The sequence below is a fragment of the Cetorhinus maximus genome, chromosome 32 (genome assembly GCF_964194155.1).
Source record: "Cetorhinus maximus chromosome 32, sCetMax3.hap1.1, whole genome shotgun sequence".
Classification (NCBI taxonomy): Eukaryota; Metazoa; Chordata; class Chondrichthyes; order Lamniformes; family Cetorhinidae; genus Cetorhinus; species Cetorhinus maximus.
The window spans coordinates 7,356,991-7,379,936 of NC_135910.1; the positions used below are offsets into that span (position 1 = coordinate 7,356,991).

General features: G+C 49.3%; 1 protein-coding gene across 1 annotated transcript; it reads left to right on the top strand.

The window, feature by feature from the left end:
* Positions 1-3,030: 3,030 nt before the first annotated feature.
* On the top strand, positions 3,031-18,305 carry psmd8 (proteasome 26S subunit, non-ATPase 8). Its single transcript, XM_078533332.1, has 7 exons — positions 3,031-3,185; positions 4,499-4,571; positions 6,990-7,092; positions 10,620-10,785; positions 12,035-12,135; positions 14,386-14,497; positions 17,605-18,305. Exons 1-7 carry the CDS (start codon positions 3,075-3,077, stop codon positions 17,740-17,742), a joined length of 804 nt encoding a protein of 267 aa, XP_078389458.1. The 5' UTR covers positions 3,031-3,074; the 3' UTR covers positions 17,743-18,305.
* Positions 18,306-22,946: the final 4,641 nt, after the last annotated feature.

The window sequence follows — 22,946 nt, forward strand, 5'->3', positions numbered from 1 at the left end:
CGATGAGGGGTGAAGCCATGAGGAGATTACAGAGACGATGAGGGGTGAAGCCATGAGGAGATTACAGAGACGATGAGGGGTGAAGCCATGAGGAGATTACAGAGACGATGAGGGGTGAAGCCATGGAGGGTTTTGAAAAGAATGAGAATTTTAAAACTGAAACATTGCTGTACAGGGATCCAGTGTAGGTTAGCGAGCACAGATGTGTTATACAGTCACTCCAGGCACTGCCCAGAAGGTCAGAAGACGGAGATAGATAGGTTCTTGATTGGTAAGGGGATCAAAGGTTACAGGGAGAAGGCGGGAGCAAACTCGATGGGCCGAATGGCCTAATTTCTGCTCCTATGTCTTATGGTCTTATGTCTTAATCCACAGCTGTAATTGTATTAGAACAGGAGGAGGCCATTCAGCCCCTCAAGTCAGGGGAGCGCCAGTAAAATTAGAAAACTCGACCACATCAGGAGCAGCAACACGGACCATTTGAGCAATAACAGAATTACCCCCCCACCCCCCAATTGGACGACCCCCCCCCACCCCGGCCCCCCCCATTGGACGACCCCCCCCACCCCTCCCTCCCCCCCCACCCCTCCCTCCCCCCCCCACCCCTCCCTCCCCCCCCCATTGGACGACCCCCCCCACCCCTCCCTCCCCCCCCACCCCTCCCTCCCCCCCCACCCCTCCCTCCCCCCCCCATTGGACGACCCCCCCCACCCCCCCCCACCCCTCCCTCCCCCCCCATTGGACGACCCCCCCCCACCCCTCATTGGACCACCCTCCCCACCCCCCATTGCCCCCCCCCCCAGGGGTAGTTGATAAATCCCGTGTCGGTAATTGTGAAGCGGAGAAATGGAGAAACCCGGTGTCCGGCCCAATATTTAACCCACACTGACCCGGCCCCTCAGTAAACCTGGGCCCGCCGGGCGGGGCCGGGGCTGTTATCCCGCGGTCTCCATGGGGCCGGGATCAATCCCCCCCCCCCCGCCCCGTGTACTCACCCCAGGGCTCGGACCGTCAGCACCACATCCCCTTCCATCCTCCCTCAATCCACCTCCTCCGCCCTGTCAATCCGATGGGCGCCCAGGAAGCGGCCCCGCCCCGCACAGTCCAGCCCCGGGATGGGGAATTGCCGCTGGCTTCAGGCACCAACTTTCACCCGGGCCTCGGACATGACTGAAATGTTCCTCCCGGGTCCTAAAGCCCCACCCGTCTTCATCGAGTCACCCGCCCCCAACGCGTCACCGTCACCCTCCCGCTCCCGCCCCCTCCCCCTCCCGCTCCCTCCCCCTCCCGCTCCCGCCCCTCCCCCTCCCGCTCCCGCCCCTCCCCGGCGCCGAGACCAAGGGGAAGGTGTGAAGGGGGCGAGAGGGCGATGGTGATAGATTTAGACCAGGGAGCGAGGGAGGCTGGAGTGGAGCATGAGGGGCTAGCATAGACCGGCTGGGCTGAATGGCCTTCTCTGTGGCACGTAAATCCTACATTATTCCGCGAGCAACTGATCTCCCCCCAAAAAACCAACACCCACCCCCAACCCCCACCCCAAAACCTAACCCCCCAAAACCCAACCCCCAACCCAACCCAACACCCACCCCAAAACCCAACCCCCCAAAACTCAACTCCCCCAAAACCCACACCAACCCCAACCCCCCACTACCTTAACCCCAACACAACCCCCCCATACTCAACCCTTACCCCAACCCAAACCCACCCCTCCCCCCTCAAAACCCACCCCAACCCAATACCCAACCCCCCCAAAACCCAACACCCAAACCACCCCAAAACCCAACACCCAAACCACCCCGACCCCAAAACCCACCCCAACCCCAACACCCAATCCCCCCCAAAACCCAACCCCCAACCCAACACCCACCTCAGCCCCCCCAAAACCCAACCCAACCCCAATCCCCCCAAAACCCAACCACCCAACACCCACCCCCAACCCCCTACCCCCCAAAACCCAACCAAAAACCAACTCCTACCCCAACACCCAACCCCCCCAAAACCCAACCCATCCCCCAACCCAACCCAACACCCACCCCAAAACCCACCCCCAACCCCCACCCCAAAACCCACCCCCAACCCCCACCCCAAAACCCAACCCCCCAAAACTCAACTCCCCCAAAACCCACACCAACCCCAACCCCCAACTACCTTAACCCCAACACAACTCCCCCATACCCAACCCCTACCCCAACCCAAACCCAACCCTCCCCCCTCAAAACCAACCCCAATACCCAACCCCCCCAAAACCCAAACCCCCAAAACCCAACACCCAAACCACCCCGACCCCAAAACCCACCCCGACCCCAACAACCAATCCCCCCAAAACCCAACCCCCAACCCAACACCCACCCCAGCCCCCCCAAAACCCGACCCAATCCCCACCCCAAAACCCAACCCCAACCGCCCCAAAACCCAACCCCTACCCCAACCCAACCCCTACCCCAACCCCGCCCCCCTCAAAACCCCCCCAACCCCAAAACCCAACACCCCCAAAACCCAACACCCAAACCACCCCAACACCAAAACCCATCCCAACCCCCAATCCCCCCCAACCTCAACACCCAATCCCCCCAAACCTCAACACCCAATCCCCCCAAAACCCAACACCCAAACCAACCCCCCCGACGGCGGATCCCCTTTGAAGTGTGGTTGCCGCTGTAAATTAAGGGATCTGACTTGAGTTGCTGACCTCGTTGGTTGGGGGGTATCCCTTGGAGATCTTCTCGCGTCTCCAGCTGCCTCACCCAGTCGAGCAGCCCAACTCCATGTTATATTTTTTAATCATTCGTCAAGAAGTGTGGAAAGTTTTAAAATAGTTTTTAATATCTCTGTGATTTGGGGGGAATGATAGTTCTCCTGGGTTGGGGGTGAGGGGGGGGGGGGGGTTTAGACCATTCCTCACCTCCTCTCACACTCTCCCTCACTTTTTGGGGCGCGGCCCCTTTAAGAGCTGCTGCCCTTCCCAAGATGGCGGCCGCTGCGGCTCCGTCAGTTCCGGTAAGGGCGGGAGGGGGCCGGTGTCGTGAAGCGGGCGGTTGCCCGGGTGATTGCCGTACAGTGAGTGCGGAGTCACCATGGCCGGGTCCCTGGAGCAGGCGGTCGGGATGTTGGAGCAACTGCGGAGCGAGTGGAGCCGCAAGAACCCCAATCTCCGCAAATGTGAGGAGCTGCTGGGCAAGCTGAAGGTGGGAGAGAGACCGATACCCCCGGCCCCCCGGATACCACCCCTCCCCCCACCCTGGATACCCCCCTCCCCGATACCTCCCCCTCCCCTCCCCCCACCCTGGATACCCCCCTCCCCGATACCTCCCCCTCCCCTCCCCCCCTCCCTCCCCTCCCCCCCTCCCTCCCCTCCCCCCCTCCCTGCCCCCTCTCCCGCATACCCCCCTCCCGGATACCCCTGGATCCCTCCCCCTCCTGGATACCCCCCTCCCCCTCCTGGATACCCCCCTCCCCCTCCTGGATACCCCCCTCCCCCTCCCGGATACCCCCCTCCCCCTCCCGGATACCCCCCTCCCCCTCCTGGATACCCCCCTCCCCTCCCTCTGCTGAGGAAGATGCCCCCTCTTTACCCTCCCAAAAATCCCAACCTTCCCCCCCCCCCCCCCCAAAAAAGCCTTCATACCTCCTAATGAACCCCCAAAACCTCTTTCCCCTTAACCAACCCCCCCTCCCAAAACCCTTGTATCCCCTAAACAACCCCCTCCCCGCCCCCAAACCCTCATGCCCCCACCCCACCGACCTCTACCCTCTCCCTCTACTGGGGAAGCTGAAGATGGGAGAGAGACTGATACCCCCCCCCCAATGCTGTCTCAGACACCCCCCCACTCACCCTAACAATCCATCCCCCCACCCTTTACTGGACAAGCTAAGAGAGGGGTTGGCACTGTAAACCCCCCCCCCCCCCCAAACTCCCTCTTTAACACCCCAAGCTCAAGGTGACACCCTCTCCCACACCTACCAGAGGAGAGACTTGGGTGGGGGGGAGACACCCTAACACTTCAACACCCCTCCTCCTCTGGGGAAACTCTGAAGTGGACAAAAGAAGGAGGGAGAGAGATGACAGAAAAGGGTGATAACACCCCTTATCACCCCCCCTGGGAAAACTCAAGGTGGTGAATTGGTGGGGGTAGGGAGAGATAGAGAGGAGGGGTACATGGACTTGAAACCTCCTGTCCCCCAAGAGAAGCTCAAGATGGGGAAAAGACAGAGACACACTGGGACCATAACACCCCTCCCCTCCCTGCCGGTTTTCCACCCCCTCCTTTCCCTACTCCCCATTCCCCATCCGCTCCCCCAGGTGCAACTTCCCCTTTCCGCCCCCTGCCATTTCACCAATCTGCCCTACTCACCACCTCGTCGTTTACTACCTTTCCCAGTTTTGTGGCATCAGCAAGCTTTGAAACGATGCCCAGGCCCTGGTCCTGAATATATATATCAAAATATATCCAGCTCGCACCTCTGTTCCATCAATTGACGCTGTTCTCTCCAATGTCAGGTGGCTCTGCTGGAACTGAACTTTCTGCCCACTTCAGGCTCGAAGCTGACCAAGCGACAGCTCATTCTAGCCCGTGAGTATCATCAGCGACGGCAATTTAATCCCTACAGAGCTAAATTTCGGGAGATGGTAGTTTTATTTAGTGCGAAGTTTGATCTGACGCGAGATGGGCATCTTCCCTTCAGCTGATGACTTGAGTAGAAAATATCTTTTGTCCTGTGAAGTGAATCGCTTTCCTGTGTTTTTGTTTGGGGAGCCCTTGCCAGCTTGCCTTGTGCAGCTGTTTTAACTATGGTAGTGTCGACATCCTTTCTAAGGTGCGGTGCCCAGAATTGAAAACGCAATATTCCAGCTGAGACCTAGCCAGTGTGTTGTGAAGGTTCGGGGTAACTTCCTGGCTTTTGTGTCCTGAGCTCCTGTTTACAAAACCGAGAATCCTGTCGGCTTTCTTTTCTTGGACGGCATCATCTCTCGTTGTTTCCTCCAAAAATAAAGTCCAGTCTTTTTGCTGTAGCTAAGTTTTAAATGCTGTGACCAGCCTTTGCTTTGGAGAATGCTGGCAGGTTGTCACCAATGTCCTTTCAACCAATAAGATGCCCAGAGTTGCCGACTGTTCCAAATGCGGCCTCACCCAGTTTGTCTTTCGAGCGCCTGTGGCTTCGTAGCCAGATGTGTTTGTGGTGCTTCATGGTTCGTAAGTGTATGGGTGTTGGAATTATTTCTGACTTTCACGTCTCCCGCTTTGGCTGTTAGAGTGGGGCTTGTGGACTTGAATCTGCACCAACAGAAACACTGTCTCACAAGGTTATTTTATTTAACCACCACCACCTTCGGCTACCAAGCCCTAAGAGGCTGTTGGTGACCATGGACTTCCGTTGGATTGGTCCATGATTATGCTTGGCAAAGTACCGCAGTGGGTTGCTTTTCCCTTCAGCATTCTGGCTGACCAGGAAACACTCCCGCTTTTACCACCTGCCGTCAGGCATATTGGAAGGATTTACAGGCTGATAATCAACCTGTTTGGCCAGGTTATGAACGCACCTCCTGTGGCCATGAAATACAGAAGCTTCTCACTGTGCCACAAGACCTCCTAACCACTACCACACAGATTAAATAAGATTCACGACTAGAACTATCTTAGAGCCTTAAATGCATGGTTAGTTAAACCAACAGCCACTCAAAGTCTGTTGAATCTTTAGACGCCATCTTCCCATTAGACTAGAACCCGTTTTGTCCTAACCCACTGCAGTGATAGAATTAGATATTGCATTAGTTCTTATATTCTTTGTATCCACGTTTCTTTTCATATTGCACATTGCGCAGTGTTAATAGGGTTACTTCTTGCATGTCACTTGCTACAGCTAATGATGGCTTATCTCAAGACTGTTCTGTTCTGTTCTGCTGATTCCATAGCAACACCAGATTTGGCTATGGTTACCAGCTATCCTTATCTGACAGTGAATGTTGTCGTCTTCCTCTATATTGTTTCTCAGCTTGCCGTTACATGTGGGTGAGCCAACATGAAAGCTTGTTGTTCAGATCTCCAGCATCTGTAGTAATTTGCTTTCGTATTTAAGCTCCTGTTATTACGGATGTTTAAAGCAGATTTTGTTTTTCCCTAATGGGGCGTACGGATGTGAATTGGTACTCTGGCACCGTAATGCCCCATCTGCGCCCAGGCATTCCCTCGCACCACCATAATAGGAGCAGGAGTAGGCCATTCGGCCCCTTGAGCCTGCTCCACCATTCAACTAGATCGTGGCTGATCTTCAACCTCAAAGTCATATTCCCGCACTGTCCCCATGTCCCTTGTTATCGTTAATATCCAGAAATCTATTGATTTCTGTCTTGAACATGCTCAATGATTGAGCTTCCACAGCCCTCTTGAGGTAAAGAATTCCAAAGATCCACCACCCCCTGTGAAGAAATTCCTCCTCATCTCCATCATAAATGACCTGCCCCTTATTCTGAGACTGTGTCCCCTGGTTCTAGACACCCCACCCACCCCAACCCCCCTTCAGCCAGGGAAACATCCTTCCTGCATCTACCCTGTCGAGCCCTGTAAGAATTTTGTATGCTTCAATGTGATCACCTCTCATTCATCGAAACTCGAGAGAATGTAGACTCAGTCTCCTCAATCTCTCCTCCATAGAACAGTCCCACCCCAGGAATCAGTCTGGTGAACCTTCATTGCACTCCCTTCATAACCTACAACTTCCTTGGATTCTTGGCTTTTTAATTTTCAGCCCCCTCCCTCTTTTTAAAAATTCTCCTGAAAGCTTTTCAATCCAGCCAACCTCTGCCCCCCCCTTCTGCATGAGGCATCTTGAGATGTTCTATTACTATCAGCGGACTGTACAAATGCAAAGTGCCCTGTTAAGTTTCCGTTTTTTTTTTTAAATGTGATCCCGGTATCCCATTTCTCTGTTCGTCAGTGGCTCTCTTTGCGAAATAAAGTTTTTTTTGCCTGTGTGCCTTTTTTGTTTTGAAGGGGATGTCTTGGAAATTGGAGCACAATGGAGTATCCTGAAGAAGGATATCCCTTCGTTTGAACGCTACATGGCACAGCTCAAGTGCTATTACTTTGACTACAAGTAAGTGGTGTGTTGAACGAAACCGGGACTGAATGGGTTAAGTTATGGACATGGGTTGCACAGACTGGGCTTGGATTCCCTTGTGTAGAAGATTGGCAGTGATCTAATCGAGCTGTTTATGTTGATGAAACGTGTGATTAAGGTAGACAGAGAGAAACTATTTCCTCTGGTGGAGGAGAGCAATGAGGGATGACCTTATTTAGAGTTGGTCCATTCCGGACTGATGTTGGGGGAGTGCTTCTTCACGCAAAGGTTAGTGAAAACCTGGAGCGCTCTCCCCCCTTCAAAAAGCTAGTGAGGTTGGGCGTCAATTGAAAATTTCAAGATTGAGAGCTAAGGGTTATAGAACCGAGGCAGGTAAATGGGCAGAGTAGCCAGAGTCTAATTGAAAGGCCTACACGTGTTAACGTATGAATAGTGAAAAAACATTATCCCTCCAACTCCTTTCTCTTTGTCCCGTTCTGTGAGAGCTCCTGCCGTATGCTGGGTGCAAGTTCCCAAGGCTATCACCTGTCCTTTGATACGTAAACCAAACGGCCATTGCTGCTCAAGCCTAGAGGGAGAGCTGGCAGCAAGCTATTCGACAATGAGGGCGTTGCCGCCTTTGAGCTAGATCCGATCAGTTTTATGAACGCTGGAGCCTCGAGAGGCTGGAAGCCAGCGGTGCTCAGTACCAGCTGGGGAAATGTATGGCTTGCTCTTCCTGACAGACCGTTCTCCTTGTGCCTGGAAGCCTGAATAGATGGGTGTTGACGACTGAGTTGGTAATCAGCACTGTCCTCTCTCTTGTCGCTGCACGTTAAAAGGGGCTTGATGAAGCAGACCGGGAGGAGGCTGGTGAGACATTTAAATGGTGGAATAGACCAGTTTCTGAACCTCATTCTATGTCCTTCAAAAAATATCCTATTCGGGGAAAGAGTTATCCCAGCTCTCTCAGAATGATCTAACCACCAAATCTCTCTTCTTTCACTCGTGTTCCTGCCTTCTTCCCCTTCCATCCACAATGTCTTCAATCATGAGGTAATGGAGAACCGCAGACTCGTCTGCATCATCTTGTGGTACAGTTTTTCTATTCTTTCGTGAGATGTGGGCATCACTGGCTAGGCCAGCATTTATTACCCATCCCGAATTGCCCTTTGAGAAGGTGGTGGTGAGCTGCCTTCTTAAACCGCTGCAGCCCCTGTGGTGTAGATACATCTACAGTGCTGTTTGGAAGAGAGTTCCAGGATTTTGACCCAGGAGCAGCGATATATTTCCCAGTCAGGATGGTGCGTGGCTTGGAGGGGAACTTGCAGGTGGTGGTGTTCCCATCTATCTGCTGCCCTTGGCCATTAAGGTGATAGAGGTCATGGGTTTAGAAGGTGCTGTCGGAGGAGCCTTGGTGAGTTGCTGCAGTGCATCTTGATGGTGTACACTGCTGCCACTGTGCATTGGTGGCGGAGGAGTGAATGTTTAAGATGGAGATATGGTGCCAGTCAAGTGGGCTGCTTTGTCCTTGATGATGTTGAGGTTCTCGATTGTTGTTGGAACTGCACTCATCCAGGCAAGTGGAGAGTATTCCATCACACTCCTGACTTGTGCCTTGTAGATGGTGGACAGGCTTTGGGGGAGTCAGGAGGTGAGTTATTTATCGCAGAATTCCCAGCATTTGACCTGCTCTTGTAGCCACAGTATTTATATGGCTAGTCCAGTTCAGTTTCTGGTCAATGGTAACCCCCCCCAGGATGATGTTAGTGGGGGATTCAATGATGGTAATGCCATTGAACGACATGGGGCGATGGTTAGAATCTCTCTTATTGGAGATAGTCATTGCACGCCACTTGTGTGGTGCGAATGTTACTTGGCACTTAGCAACCCAGGCCGGAAAGTTGCCCTGGTTTTGCTGCATAGGGACAGGGACTGCTTCAATATCTGAGGTGTTGTGAAATGTGTCCAGGTATTGTAGCTCTCAAGCAAGATGTTAGCTGGGGTTATGCTATTTGGTAAAAAATTAGCGTAAGGGGTTTGGGGGAGGGAGGAGGAGTGGGGAGCATGGGTGGTGCTACTGTCATTCTATGAATTATGAAGACTGCAGAAGATGAATAGATGGGGTTGAAGGGGGCAGGTCAGTGCTGCAAGGTTGTCCATTACATAGGTTATTTTTATTCTTGGGACCTGGGCATCACTGGCAAGGCTGGTATTTATTGCCCCCATGTGAAAGTGGTGATGAGCTGCTGCCTTGAATGCAATTGAGTGGCTTGTGAAGTTGTTTCCGAGGGTATTAAGAGTCACATTGCTGTGCGCCTCCAGTCATACATAGACCAGACTCGATAAGGGCAGCAGATTTCTCACCCGAAAGGACATCCGAGAACCAGGGAATCATAAGAATTGTTTGCAGCACAGGAGGAGGCCATTCGGCCCATTGGCCTTGCAGAGAGCAGTCAAGGGCTCAATTTAGCTGGTCCCATTCCCCTGCTCTTTCCTGGCAGCCATGCCAAGTTGTTTGATCATTTCAGGTTCTTATCCAGTTGCCTTCTGAAAGCAATGGTTGAATCTGCCTTCACCATCCAGACAGGCAGTGTATTGGAGATCACAACCACTTGCTGCATAAAAACGTTTTTCATCACGTAGCCTTTGGTTCTTTTGTCAATCGCTTTAAGTCGGCGTCCTCTGATTCTAGTGGGAACTGTTTCTCTTTATCTTCTACCTCAATCCTCCATGATTTTAAACACCTCTATCAAATCTCCTCTCAACCTTCTCTTTCTAAGGAAACAATCCCAGCTTCTCCAGTCTACCCTCATAAACTGAAGTCCCTCATCCCTGGAACCGTTCTTGTGAGGGAAGATTTACCCTCTCTGAAGCCTTCATATTCTTGGTAAAGTGCGGTGCCCGGAATTGGACACAGTACTCCAGAATTAGTGTTTTATAAAGCTTCTTAATAACAGTTGGGTTTTTATGACAATCCAGGAATGTAATGGGCACAATTACTGATGCCAGCTTTTTAATTCAGTTTTATTTAAATTTAATTAATTGAGTTTATATTGCCAAGTCACCTTGGTGGGTATTTGAACTTAGGTTTAAAGATCATTACTTTTTTAAAAATCCTTTCACAGGATTTGGGCATTGCTGGCTGGGCCAGCATTTATTTCCCATCCCTAATTGCCCCTTGAGAAGGTGGTGGTCAGCTGCCTTCTTGAACCGCTGCAGTCCCTGTGGTGTAGGTACACCCACAGTGCTGTTAGGGAGGGAGTTCCAGGATTTTGACCCAGCGACAGTGAAGGAACGGCCGATATATTTCCAAGTCAGGGTGGTGAGTGACTTGGAGGGGAACTTGCAGGTGGTGGTGTTCCCATGCTGCATCTGCCCTTGTCCTTCTAGGTGGTAGACATCGTGGGTTTGGAAGGTTGGTTTTGAAATTAGTTGTGGTCTCTGGATTGCTAGTCCAGTAACAACCACTGTACTACCATGCCCCATAGTGAGTGCTGCTTTCTTTGAGACTACCTGCATATTTGTCTGTGGATTTGATGCCTCTCTTTTTGCCTTTGCAGGGATGAATTGCCCGAGTCTGCCTACAAACACCAGCTTCTCGGACTGAATCTGCTCTTTCTCCTGTCTCAGAATCGTGTGGCTGAGTTCCACACTGAGCTGGAGCGACTGCCCGCCAGAGATATACAGACAAATGTCTACATCAAGCACCCAGTCTCACTCGAGCAGGTACACATATCCAGGCCACGGGTAGGGACCTGAGTGGGGCGGCAGAGGAAGGGCGAGGCTTGGAGAAGTAAACAGAGTGTGCATTCGTTGAAATGACTTAAACACTCAGTTCATCTCCTAAGGGCTGAGTTGCTGGACCTTCACTGGCTAGAATGTGTCAGCCATTCCCAGCGGGTGGCACATTCGCCCCCAAGCCGGAAGTCAATTCCTATTCCAAAGACTTGAGCACAAAATCCAGGCTGACACTCCAGTGTAATACTGCTGGTGTGCTACACTCCGATTCTTGTCTTTCAGACAAGATCTTAAACTGAGGTCCCATCTGCCCCTCGGGTGGATGTCAAAGATCCCCAGGCCTTATTTAAAGAAGAGCAGAGGAGTCCGTCTCCCCCCGCCCCCCCCGCCCCCGCCCCCGAGTGTCCTGGCCGATGTTTTCCCCCAAACCCGCGTCACTAAAATAGATTATCTGGTCGTTATCACATTGCTCTTTGTGGGATCTTGCTGTGCAAATTGGGCTGCCATGTTTGCCACCTCACAATGACATCGACACTTCAGAAATACCTCATTGGCTGTAAAACACATTAGGGTGTCCAGAAGCAATGCTTGGTTGGTTCTCTGTGTCCTGTGGAACACTGGTGGTCCAAGAGGCTATTAATATTTATAACATGAGTGTCCATAATTTTGTATTGGACATTAATTAGTAATTTACTTGTATGTAATAAAATTAATGCACATAAATTTATTACACTTAGCAGTGAAAAAGCAGCAAAATGTTTATATTTTCCCATTAATTCTGATGAGTTTTTTGCAGTGGGTGGCAAGTGAAAGCAGATGGGGTCGGACCAGTAGGTGGTCCTCCAGTTCTTTTGTCCAGCCTAAGTGACCCACCAATGGAAAGATTTGGAGCCACTGTTCTCAAGGATGCTATACAAATGCAGGTCTTTTTACTGCACCGTTGCTTACGGCCTCCAGAACACAGCTTAGAAGCCCCTGACCTGTTCAGTTCTGTTGAAACTTCCGGACATGTCTGTGCACCAATAGGGTTAAGGCTTTCAAGTGGCTGTATTTGAGTTTTAAGAGTCGTTTACAGCACAGAAGGGGGCCATTCGGCCCACCGAGCCCACGCTGATTCCTGGTGGAGCATTCCAGTCGGCCCCACTCCCCCGCAGTGAAAAGATGGGTGGAATTTAAAAAGTGAAAGCTGCCACTTTTTTTCACGTGGTCTCTGACATTCCTGTATGTTGTGTTTCAGTACCTGATGGAGGGGAGCTACAACAAGGTGTTCCTGGCAAAGGGAAACATCCCTGCTGAGAGCTACACCTTCTTCATTGACATCTTGCTCGATACCATTAGGTAAGTTCCAGTCTGCATCACGGATGGCTGGAGGAGGGGAACGTCTTTGTTCGGAGCATCCCAATGGACTGAAACCCGAGGCCGTGCAACCAACAGGGCGTGGGATTGCAGTGGCAATGTTACTGGATTAATAATGCAGGGAGCTTGGAGCTCAGCTCCCACCAGTTTGAGAATTTGAATTCCGTTTTTTAAAAAAAAAACAATGATCACAAAACTGTTGAATTATAAAGAAAATCCCTCCATCCTTAACCTGGTCAGGACTATGTGACTTGAGTTCCACACCAAAGTGGTTGACTCTTAACTGCCCTCTGAAGTGGCCTAGTGAGCCATCACCCACTGGGGCTGGGCAATAAATGCCAACCTTGCAGAGCTCATGTCCCAGATTTATTTCTTTTTTTTTAAACCGCGGACAACCCACAACGGTATAACCCCTGTCTTAACGGTAAATCTTGTGTTCTTAAATAATCAGCCCCGAATGGATGATCTGCATTTTCGGAGTTTTGGTTTTTTTTGTCTGAATTTGCGACAGTTAATAGGAGAAGCTAGACAAGCGTTTGAGGGAGAAGGGGATAGAGGGTTACGATGGTAGATTCAGATGAGGAAAGATGGGAGGAGGTTCAATTGGAGCGTAAAGATCAGAACGTTCTGTTTGGCCCGAATGGCCTGTTTCTGTGCTGTATCCTAAGTAAACTGGTAAGAGTTCTTTCGGGGTTAAAAAAAAAAATTAAACCAGAGGCTTAAAAACTTTGGATTTCTTTGGAAAATTGGGGAATAAAAAAAGCAGCAGATGTCCACTGCCACGCAGGCCATTCTGTAGATGTCTGCCCATTCTAGTGAGAGTGGAATATCACGGACTGGCCAGCACAGAAACGGGAATCCCAGACCATCACGACACGAAACGGTGACCCAGGAAACCTGAACGACGTGAGCTCTCTTATAGCGGACAAGATTGGAATCTCCTCTTACAAAATCCCTCTGTCTTGTCTTATCCTGATCGTTAGGGTTAAACCCAAAGATCGGAAGGCCTGGCCCTGGCTTAAGGAGGCACTTGGGATGTTGAGTAGCGGTTGGTGATGGAGCTGTGCTGCAGCTACTTGTGGGGGGCGGGTGGTTTGTCGTTGAAGGAAGGAACCATGTGGTTTCGTGAATAGTGGCGTGAAATAGTAAAAGCAAAGCGATCATGCCCGAACTTTATAAATCAGTGGTTAGGTCTCAGCCGGAGTATTGTGGACAATCCCAGACAGCACACTTCAGGAAAGATGCAAGGGGCTTGGAAAGGGTCCGGAGGAGGTTTACCAGAATGTTACCAGGTATAAAGGGACTTCAGTCATCATGAGGTGTTTGAAAAGGTTATGAGAATTCTCCTTGGAACAGAGAGGGCCACGAGGTGCCCTAAAGAAGTTTCTCAAGATTGTTTTTCCATTAAAGTAGATAGAATGTGTCATTAACCAGAGGTCAGAGATTTAAAGTTATTGTAAATGATCTAGAGGTTAGATGAAGAGAAATCTTTCCACTTGGAGTTGTCGGGACCTGGAATGCTTGAACTGTCAAGATGATTGAAGCTGATTCCACAAATGATTTTAAAAAAGGAGTTGGACAGGAATTTGAGGAAGTTACAGGATTACAGACAAAAAGCAGGACATGGGACTAAGTACGATTACTCTTGAGAACCAGCACAGGCATGATGGACTGAATGGTCTCCTGTGCTTTGAGGTTGGCAATCTTTTTATTTGTTGCTTGTGGCTGGATTGAAGGTTAATGGTTTAAAGCTACTTCATAAAGGCACCTCACTACAACTTACTGCGAAATGATATCTGTAGCATCGCTTGTAGCAGCCGCACACTCAAATGATCTGTACCTAAAGGCAGCTTCAGAACAATTATCCTTTGCCCCACACCCAGCTCTCTAATATGATCAAGCCCTGTGGGGCTGGTGAGCAGGACCTGAGTTTGACCTGTATATAAGTTACATAGGTCTGGAACTAGGTTAAGTGCCAGGAAGCTTTCCTTTTCAGAGGGCAGTTGACCTCTGGGACAAGTTGTGATTCACTGCAAACAGGGAGCTGGACAAATTCCTAACTGTGACTGACACATAAAAGGTAGCTGGGGTATGGGCCTCCCTGTGATCCCCTTGACTTTGATCATCTTCAGGTGATGTGGGAAGAATTTTCGGAAAGTGCTTTGAGCCCCTAAGTTGGCCCATGTTTTTTTTTTTCTCTTTCTGTCATAATGAACTTTAATTTTACCTCAGGGATGAAATTGCTGGCTGCATCGAGAAGGCTTATGAAAATATATTATTCAGTGAAGCTTCAAGGACACTGTTTTTCACCACACCCAAGAAGATGACTGAGTATGCGAAAAAGGTTGGTACTCATTGTGGAGTTAACTCTCATTATTGACTGGCGCAGAGCATTAGTGAGGGGAGGGTAGGCTATGGATGACGAATGCAATGCTTATTGACTGAATCAAGCGTTGAGTGCTTACAGTACACGTGTTTTAATGCGTAAAAGATGAGTATGTCCCTGAACAAATCAGTAAAAGAGATCAGGTCTAGCAGCATCAGTGGAGGGAGAGAGAGAGAGAGAGAGAGAGAAACAGTTAATGTGACATTTCGAGTCCGTTTGACTCTGCTTCAGAGCTGAAGAGAGGTAGAAATGTGATGGGATTTGCACCTCTTTTCAGCTCGGAACAAGGGTAATACGGAACAAAAACAGAATTACCTGGAAAAACTCAGCAGGTCTGGCAGCATCGGCGGAGAAGAAAAGAGTTGACGTTTCGAGTCCTCATGACCCTTCAACAGAACTGAGTAATACGGACTTGAATTGTTAAATCTGTTTCTCTCTCCACAGATGCTGCCAGACCTGCTGAGTTTTTCTTGCATTTTCTGTTTTTATTTCAGATTTCCAGCATCCGCAGTATTTTACTTTTATATCAGTGAAAGAGATCAGTTGCTTCTGATTTGGCTCTCAAACTGGAACTGAACCTATTGCTGATCGTACGTCTAGGGGGAAAAAAGCCTGAAACCGATTCAAAAGGTGGTGGAGTGCAGCCAGAATGGTGACTATGGCCATTTAAAAGATGGTCAAATGGGAAATGGGAGGGCTGGTAGTGTAGGGGCAAGAAAAAAGAGTGTGGGATTAGACGAGGTGGTATGTGAAAGGGTACAGGGAGAGACACGGATTAGACGATGTAGGATATCGAAGGTTACAGGAAGTGAGGTGGAGAATAGGATTGGACTTCATAATAGATTTCATAAAGCCTCTGTGTATTGAACAGTTCCTGGATGTGGATTAACAATTTATTGCAATTGGTTTTATCAATTTGTTATATATAACTGAGACCAGTATGTGGACACTACACTGAGTAGCACAGGTGTTCAAATTGGGCAGTCTGATTTGATGATAAGGGTTGGTACAATATTGTAGATCTGAAACTGGAATGTTCCCCCTCTGGGAAGCAGCTTTGTTTAATGATGGGACATTAAATAGCAGGGAGAGAGAGAGGGGGGTTAGTATGATTAGACTGTGAGGAATATTAGAGTATATGGGAAGTGAGCAGGATAGTGGAATTAGATTAGGTAGGATATTAAAAGGATGTGGGGTGTGAGCAGAAGAGTGGGATTGGACTTAGCGGGATATTAAAGAGTATGGGAAATAAGCAGAGGGTGGTGGGATCTTGCCCATGAGACCGACCTTCTGTTCATTTGACTCTTCCCACGAAACTGCTGACACCCACTTCATTTCCCTTGTTAGCTGATGTTAACAGTACCCTCTCTTCAGGCACTGGCCCTCTCTCCGCTGCTTCTGCTGTCGTCATGTCTCTCCTCAAAAAAAAACACTTTTGACGCCCACAGTCCTTGCAACCTACCGCCCTCCTTTCCTCGCCAAAGCCCTTGACCATGTCGTCACCTCTCAAACCCCTGCCCGTCATTCCTGGAGCTCCATGTTTGAACCCCTCCAGTCAGGTTTTCACCTCTGCCACAGGAGCGAAACTGCTCTCATCAGTCACAAATGGCGTCCCGTGTGACTGTGACGCAGGTAAACTATCCCTTCTCGAGCTTCTCAACCTATCCGTAGCCTTGACATGTTTGAGCATCCTCTTCCGCTGCATCTCCACCGTTGTCCAGTTGGGTGGGGCTGCACTCGCCTGTTGGTTCCGTTCTTATCTATCTAATAGCTAGGGTCGCGCTTGCAGCGGCTTTCTTCCTGCTCCCACAGCACTACCTCTGGTGGCCTCCAAGGATCTATCCTTGCCCCTCTCCTATTTCTCATCCACTTGCTGCCCCTCGGGGACACAATCCAAAAACAGTGTTAGTTTTTACGTGTAGAGCTGGGTGGCGTCAGCGTATCTCACCACCTCCTTGCTTTGGCTCCACTTACGCTAAATTAGCAGGCTGCTGATCCAACATCTAGAACTGGATGAGCAGAAATTTCTTCAGCTATCTATTGGGAAGGTCAAAGCCATTGTCTTCGATCCCCACTACCAGCTGCACTCCCTAGCCCCACACTCTGTTCCCTTCCCTGGCAGCTGTCTGAGGCTAAACCAGATTGTTTGCGACTTTGGTGCCATATTTGACCCTGAAATGAGCTTTCGATTACACATCCATACCATCACCATGATCACCGACGTCGACCTCTGTAACATCACCCGAATCTACCCCTACTTCAGCTCACCTGCTGGAAGTCTTGGCCATGCCTTTGTTATCCTTAGACTAGACTGTTTGAGCACATTACTGGCCAATGTCTCACTTTCTACCCTTCGTAAACTCAAGTTCGTTAAATCTCTTCTGCCCATGTACTTGCACTCACCGTGCACCACTCATTCCTCCCCCCGCCCCCTCCCTCTGCCCACTGATGGACACTGGCTTCTGGTCAAGCCAATTTGATTTTAAAATTCTCATCTTTATTTTCAAATCCCAGCATGGCCTTGCTCTTTCCCTACCTCTCATATCTTCCAGCCCCACAATCCTCCTTAACATCTGTACACCCCTAATTCTGCTCACTTGCGCATCCCCAATTTTAGCCGCTCCACCATTGCTGGTTGTGCCTTCAACCTGCCTGGGCCTGAAGTTCTGGAGTTCCCTCCCTAAACCTCTCCACCCCACTCTATCTCTTTTTCCTCCTTTTAAGAGCCGACCTCTGACTAAGCTTTTTTAAGGCTATCTGCCTTAATGTTGCCTTATTTAATTAGCTGTCCAATTTTACTTCATAATGGAAGTTAAAAGGACTATATAAATACAAGCTGCTGTTGGGATTAGACTAGTTGGGATATTAAAGGATATGGTCTGAAATTGTCCTTTGCCATGCTGTAATGTTCTAAGATCCTACAAGGATTGGGACCCAATATGTCCAAGGCCTCGCTGTCTCCTCTAGTGCCAGTAGTATGTTTGTGTGTAATGTAGCATAACACTGTTTGCAAGCGCTCTTATTCATTATGGCTCCTTGTGTCTCTCTCTCTTTCTCCCCTGCAGCGTGGCTGGCTCCTAGGTCCTGATAACTATTACTCCTTTACCAGTCAACAGCAGAAGCCAGAGGAGGCCACAATCCCATCCACAGAACTGGCCAAACAAGTCATTGAATACGCCAGGCATCTGGAGATGATTGTCTAATATAGGGAGCGAGAGAAAGGACTGTTATTGGGCAGCTGGTTGGTGGGACATTTTTTTTTTAAAGCTGTTTGGGGCGGGAGGGATGTCTGGTTTGCGATGTAGGAGAGGGTGGTTGGATCTGTGCCAACCTGATCCAGGATAATGCCGGGTACTGTGGATTCTTTCTACGGATCGATTGGCTGTGAAAAAGTTGGTGAATTGCACAGAACGTGGGAGGGGACCGACCTCGAGCTGGGCTGCCGAGTCCTTGCATGCAGCCTCCGTTCTCCGCACAATGTTTCACTATCTACCAGTGGGACCTGATGGTGTTGAACCTTTTTAACCTTTGGTTTCCAGTGTGCAAAAATAATTCTTGATTCCTCCCAGGTCTTTTTGCACCCCCCCCCCGCCACCGCCCCGAGACCTGAATGCATAAACGTCAGTATTTTAATTTTAAACACTCGGTCACATTCTGTTCTGGCCAGGCCCAGTAAAGTGGGTGACCTTCAGTGCTGGGTTTTATCTGTGTAATCTGAGGAGCCTCACCTAATGTTCAAAATTAAACCCAAACTATTATCGCACAATTCCTCGGTCTTTTCATTTTGATTTGTTCCCGGTTTAGAAGGAACAGCCTTATGAACTTCTAAATTTCGGGGAAAGCACCTCTTCCTTCACACGGTACTGAAATGTTTAGAAATGGAATGGTTGTAGCACAGTGGATAGCCATCCGGGCTGTCATGTCTGTGCTGGGTCTCCATGGATGCAATTTGCCTATTGCCGCTCCCTCCCTGTAGCCATGTAAATTCTTCCTTTTCAGATAATAATCCAATTCCCTTTGAAAGCCTCAATTGAACCCGACTCCACTACGCAGTCAGTGCATCCCAGATCCTAACCACTTGCTGCGTGAAAAAGAGTTTTCCTCATGCCACCATTGCTTCTTTTGCCAATTACCTTAAATCTGTGCCCCCGGTTTTCTATCCCTTTCATCCCTATCTACTCTGTCCAGACCCCTCATGATTTTGAATACCTCTATCAAATCCCCTCTCGACCTTCTCTTCTCCAAGGGGAACAGTCCTAACTTCTCCAATCTATCTCCATATCTGAAGTTCCTCATCCCTGGAACCATTTACATGAACCCTTTCTGCACCCCCTCTAATACCTTCGCATCCTTCCTAAAGTGTGACGCCCAGAAAATTCAATCTGTGTGAGCATTGCTATCGTGGTGCACAATTCCTGGAGTGGGCCTTGAACCTGGGGCCTTGCAGCCCAGACACCAGAGGGCTACTGATTGAGCCAGTCAGGGTAGAGCCCTGAGTGTCTCCTCTTTGAATGGCAGTGTTAGACACAGAGAAGATGTTTGCACCTGAGGGAGAGTCCAAAACTAGGGGTTGGAAATATAAAATGGCCATTAATCCAGTAGGGCAGTCAGATGAAATTCCTTTACCCAGCGAGTGGTGAGAATGTGGAACTTGCTACCTCATGGAGTAGCATAAATGTATCTAAGGAAAAGCTGGACAAGTACATGAGGAAGGAAGCCATAAAATGATATGTTAGTGGGTGGAAAGTGATGGGAGGAGGCGAAACATTGACCAATTGGACTGAATAACCTAATTCTACTGTGTGGATTTCTGCATAGTTTGAGTAGAACATGGCCCAGCCTTAAAAAAATACCCTTGACCTGCTGCCAATTTCTTTTCCTCTATTGAACATAGGCAGTCTTGCCACCTCTCTCTATGTTCAACTGGAGAACTCAAATGCATTTCTTTCTAACAGTGACACTAACCTGAGACAGTTGGAATGTTCATTTTCAGTTGCAGGGCAGGAGCCCTCATCAGGACCTGGTTACATGTGGGACAAAGGATTAGCTCTGGTGTTTTTCATACACCCCAACTGTTAATATTCCAGTTGTTTTTCCAATCTTGTTTCTTTTGTTATTCTTTCATTGGATGTGGGTGTTGCTGACAAGGCCAGCATTTGTTGTCCATTCCTAATTGCCCTGAACTGAGTGGCTTGCTAGGGCCATTTCAGGGGGCAAGTAAGAGTCAACCACATTGCTGTGGGCCTGGAGTCACATGTAGGCCAGACCGGGTAAGGACGGCAGATTTCCTTCCCTAAAGGGCATTAGTGAACTAGTTGAGTTTTCGCAACAATTTGCAGTTTCGCAGTCACCATTATTCAGACTAGCTGAATATTAATATTTACGAATTGAATTTAAATTCCTCCAGCTGCCGTGATGGGATTTGAACCCACGTCCCCAAAATATTAGTTTGGGCCTCTGGATTACTGGTACAGTGACATTGCCCCGATGCCATCACCTCTGCTATCTTCAGTATATAGTAGAGGGCAAAGTGCAAAGACACGGAGGCAATCCTGGGTGAAGTGTGTACACGCTTGAGGGCACTACAACAGGCCCGCAAGGAAGAAATGGCTGTCTCCCATTGCCCCCCTCCCCACCTCCACACCTCCCAGACTTGGATTTGCTTCAATCTGAGGGTTAACTTCTGTTTCTCCCTGAGCCATGCTTTGTGAGGGAGAGATGGAGTGTAGCTGTCGCGGTTGTTAATATTTTGAGGCCTGGTAGAGTAGAGTAGGTCTGGGAGATTGCAGAGCGGATGGATGTGAGAAGTATAACGGGTCTCGAGTTTGATGTCGCTGGGCTGTTTGTGGGGGAAGCTGTGTAAACATGGGTTTTCTGCTTGTCTTCGGGGCTATTTCCCCAGGGTTTTAAGGCCACCCATTACATGCGTGCGAATCGTGTCAACACTTGGGGGCGGGTGTAGGGTGCAGCCTGGATTCCTCCACAGCCAAGGACCCTGATATTACCCTCTGGGAGATCGCTGGTTGTACAAGCTGTCTGATGTGGTTTGGGAGTACGTCAGTGGGAATACTGGAAAAGCAGAAAGGCTGTCTTTTGATTCCGGCCCCAACCCCGTGCAGCTTAAGGCTATCCTCTTAATTGAGGGACTGCTACAGTAATTGGACCTGAACACTGAACAATGTGCTGTTTTCTCTTGGTGACTGAGGCTTAACGTGCGTGATCACAGAATCGTTACAGCGCAGGACAAAGCCATTCGGCCCCTCATGTCTGCGCCAGCTCGCCAAAGGAGCAATTCGTTTAGTGCCATTTACCCGCCTTCTCCCTGTAGCACTGCACCTTTTTCAGATAACAGTCTAAATTCCCTTTTGATTGCTTCGATTGAACCACGCTCTCAGGCCTTAACCCACTCGCTGCGTCAAAAAGTTTTCCCTCATTTCGCTGATGCTGTTTGACTGTTGAGCACTTCTCCGTATTGTCATCAAAGTTAAGAACACGAGCAACCTGAAACGCGTCGATTCCACTTCCACTATCTGACCGTTGATTCAGCACCCCGCAAGCTGACAGCTTTTATTGAAACCGCTTCTTGTTTCTCAGTTGACTTAATCCGACGGCAGCCCCATGAAATCAGTAAACTGCTGCCATAAAATGCGGTGTAATTTGCTGTGTGTTCCATATATTAAATTCTTGTTTGAAATGAGATGACGTTTGGTTTTTTTTTGTACTTTCGCCGGAGCAGCAGAGCCTTATGGTGCATGTTGTGGGTGTGTCTCTGGCTCGGCTGGCAACTTATTGCCCGGAGGAGGTGGCGGCTTGGCCACCTTCCTCGACCCGCTGATGGTGGGGTTTTGTCACTGGGTCTTTGCTAGGCCATTTCAGAGGGCTGTTAAGGGTCAACCACATCCGGTGCGGGACTGGAGTCACGTGTCGGCCAGACTGGGTGAGTACAGCAGGTTTCCTTCCGAGGGACGCGAGTGAACCAGCTGCCAATCTGATGGCTTCCTGGTCACTATTTCCACTGCCCCGTTAACCTAATTCAGCCCCAATCCACCAAAAACTGCCCCCTCTCTAACTTCTGGTTTCTGTTTTAAAGACCATTTTTTTCTTTTTTTTTGTAAGGTTCGATAGTAAAATTAGTTTTATTCCCCCCGCCTAAATTTTAGGAAGTGCCAATTATCCCTGAAAACACCAAATTACCTGGTCTTCCACTCACTATATGTGGGATCTTGCTGGATACAAATTGGCTGTTGTTTGTCTACATAAGAGTGCCTGAGTGCACTTCGAAAATAAGCATTGGACCTGCCTAACGATACGAGTTTGCTGCATGCATAACAAGTCTTCGCTTTCTTCTGTGCGTTTATCTGCAATCGGATTTCTGCTAAAGTTTTCTACTCTTGCAGCTTTTCCTGCGAGTTGTAGGCTCAGTGGTACAGATGTGGAGAGATCTCCATCCCCAGCCCCCCTCCACCTTCACATGCTCTCAAATCCACACGCCTTATTTTCCTAAAGATGAACTTTATTTCAAATGAGCTGATTGGGTATTCCAAAGCTATGCTCAATCACAGAATCTTTACAGTGCAGAATGAGGCTGTTCGGCCTATTGAGTCTGCACTGGCTCTCTGAAAGAGCATCCCACCTAGTCCCACTCCCCTGCCTTATCCCCGTAACCTTGCCCATTCTCTCTTTTCAGGTAGCAGTCCGATTCCCTTTTGAATACCTCGATCGAACCTGCCTCTTTCACCCTTTCAGGAAGTTCTTTCCAGGCTCCAACCGCCCTCTGGGTGAAAAAATGTTTCCTCGCGTCACATTTACTCCTTTTGCCAATTATTTTCAGTCTGTGCCCTCTAGTTCTTGATGCTCTCTTGAGTGGGAACAGTTTCTCACTATTGACCCTGTCCATACACCTCAGGACCTTGAATACCTCTATCCAGTCTCCTCAGCCTTCTTTTCTCCAAGGAAATCGGACCCAACCTCTCCAATCTATCCTCAAAGCCACAGTTCTTCATCCCTGGAATCAGACTGATGAATCTCCTCTGTACTCTCTCCAATGCCTTCACATCCTTCGAGTATGGCACCCAAAACTGGACACACTACTCCAGATGAGGCCTAATTAGTGTCTTAAACAAGTTCAACGTGACCTCCTTACTCTTGTACTCAATGCCCTCAATAAGCAGTTTAGCCCTTGTATAAGGACAGTCGAAGGTCCAAACTCTTGTAGAGTTAAAACAATTAACTAAATTAACAATAACAAGGGATAAATCAAGCACAGCCCCTAATTCAGGTCAGCTGTAAAACCAAGGACAAAGTTTAAAGGAAACTTACAAACATTAAACCAAAATGTGATTAAAGGGGTCAACAAAACACCCCAGTCTCCGCGGTGCCCACCGGGCACGGAAGGCCTCGATGGTGC

Coding starts and splice junctions, on each gene's coding strand:
- psmd8 (XM_078533332.1), top strand. CDS start 3,075: ATGGCCGGGTCCCTGGAGCAGGCGGTCGGGATGTTGGAGCAACTGCGG. Junction 3,186..4,498: donor AGCTGCTGGGCAAGCTGAAG/GTGGGAGAGAGA, acceptor CTCCAATGTCAG/GTGGCTCTGCTGGAACTGAA. Junction 10,786..12,034: donor ACCCAGTCTCACTCGAGCAG/GTACACATATCC, acceptor GTTGTGTTTCAG/TACCTGATGGAGGGGAGCTA.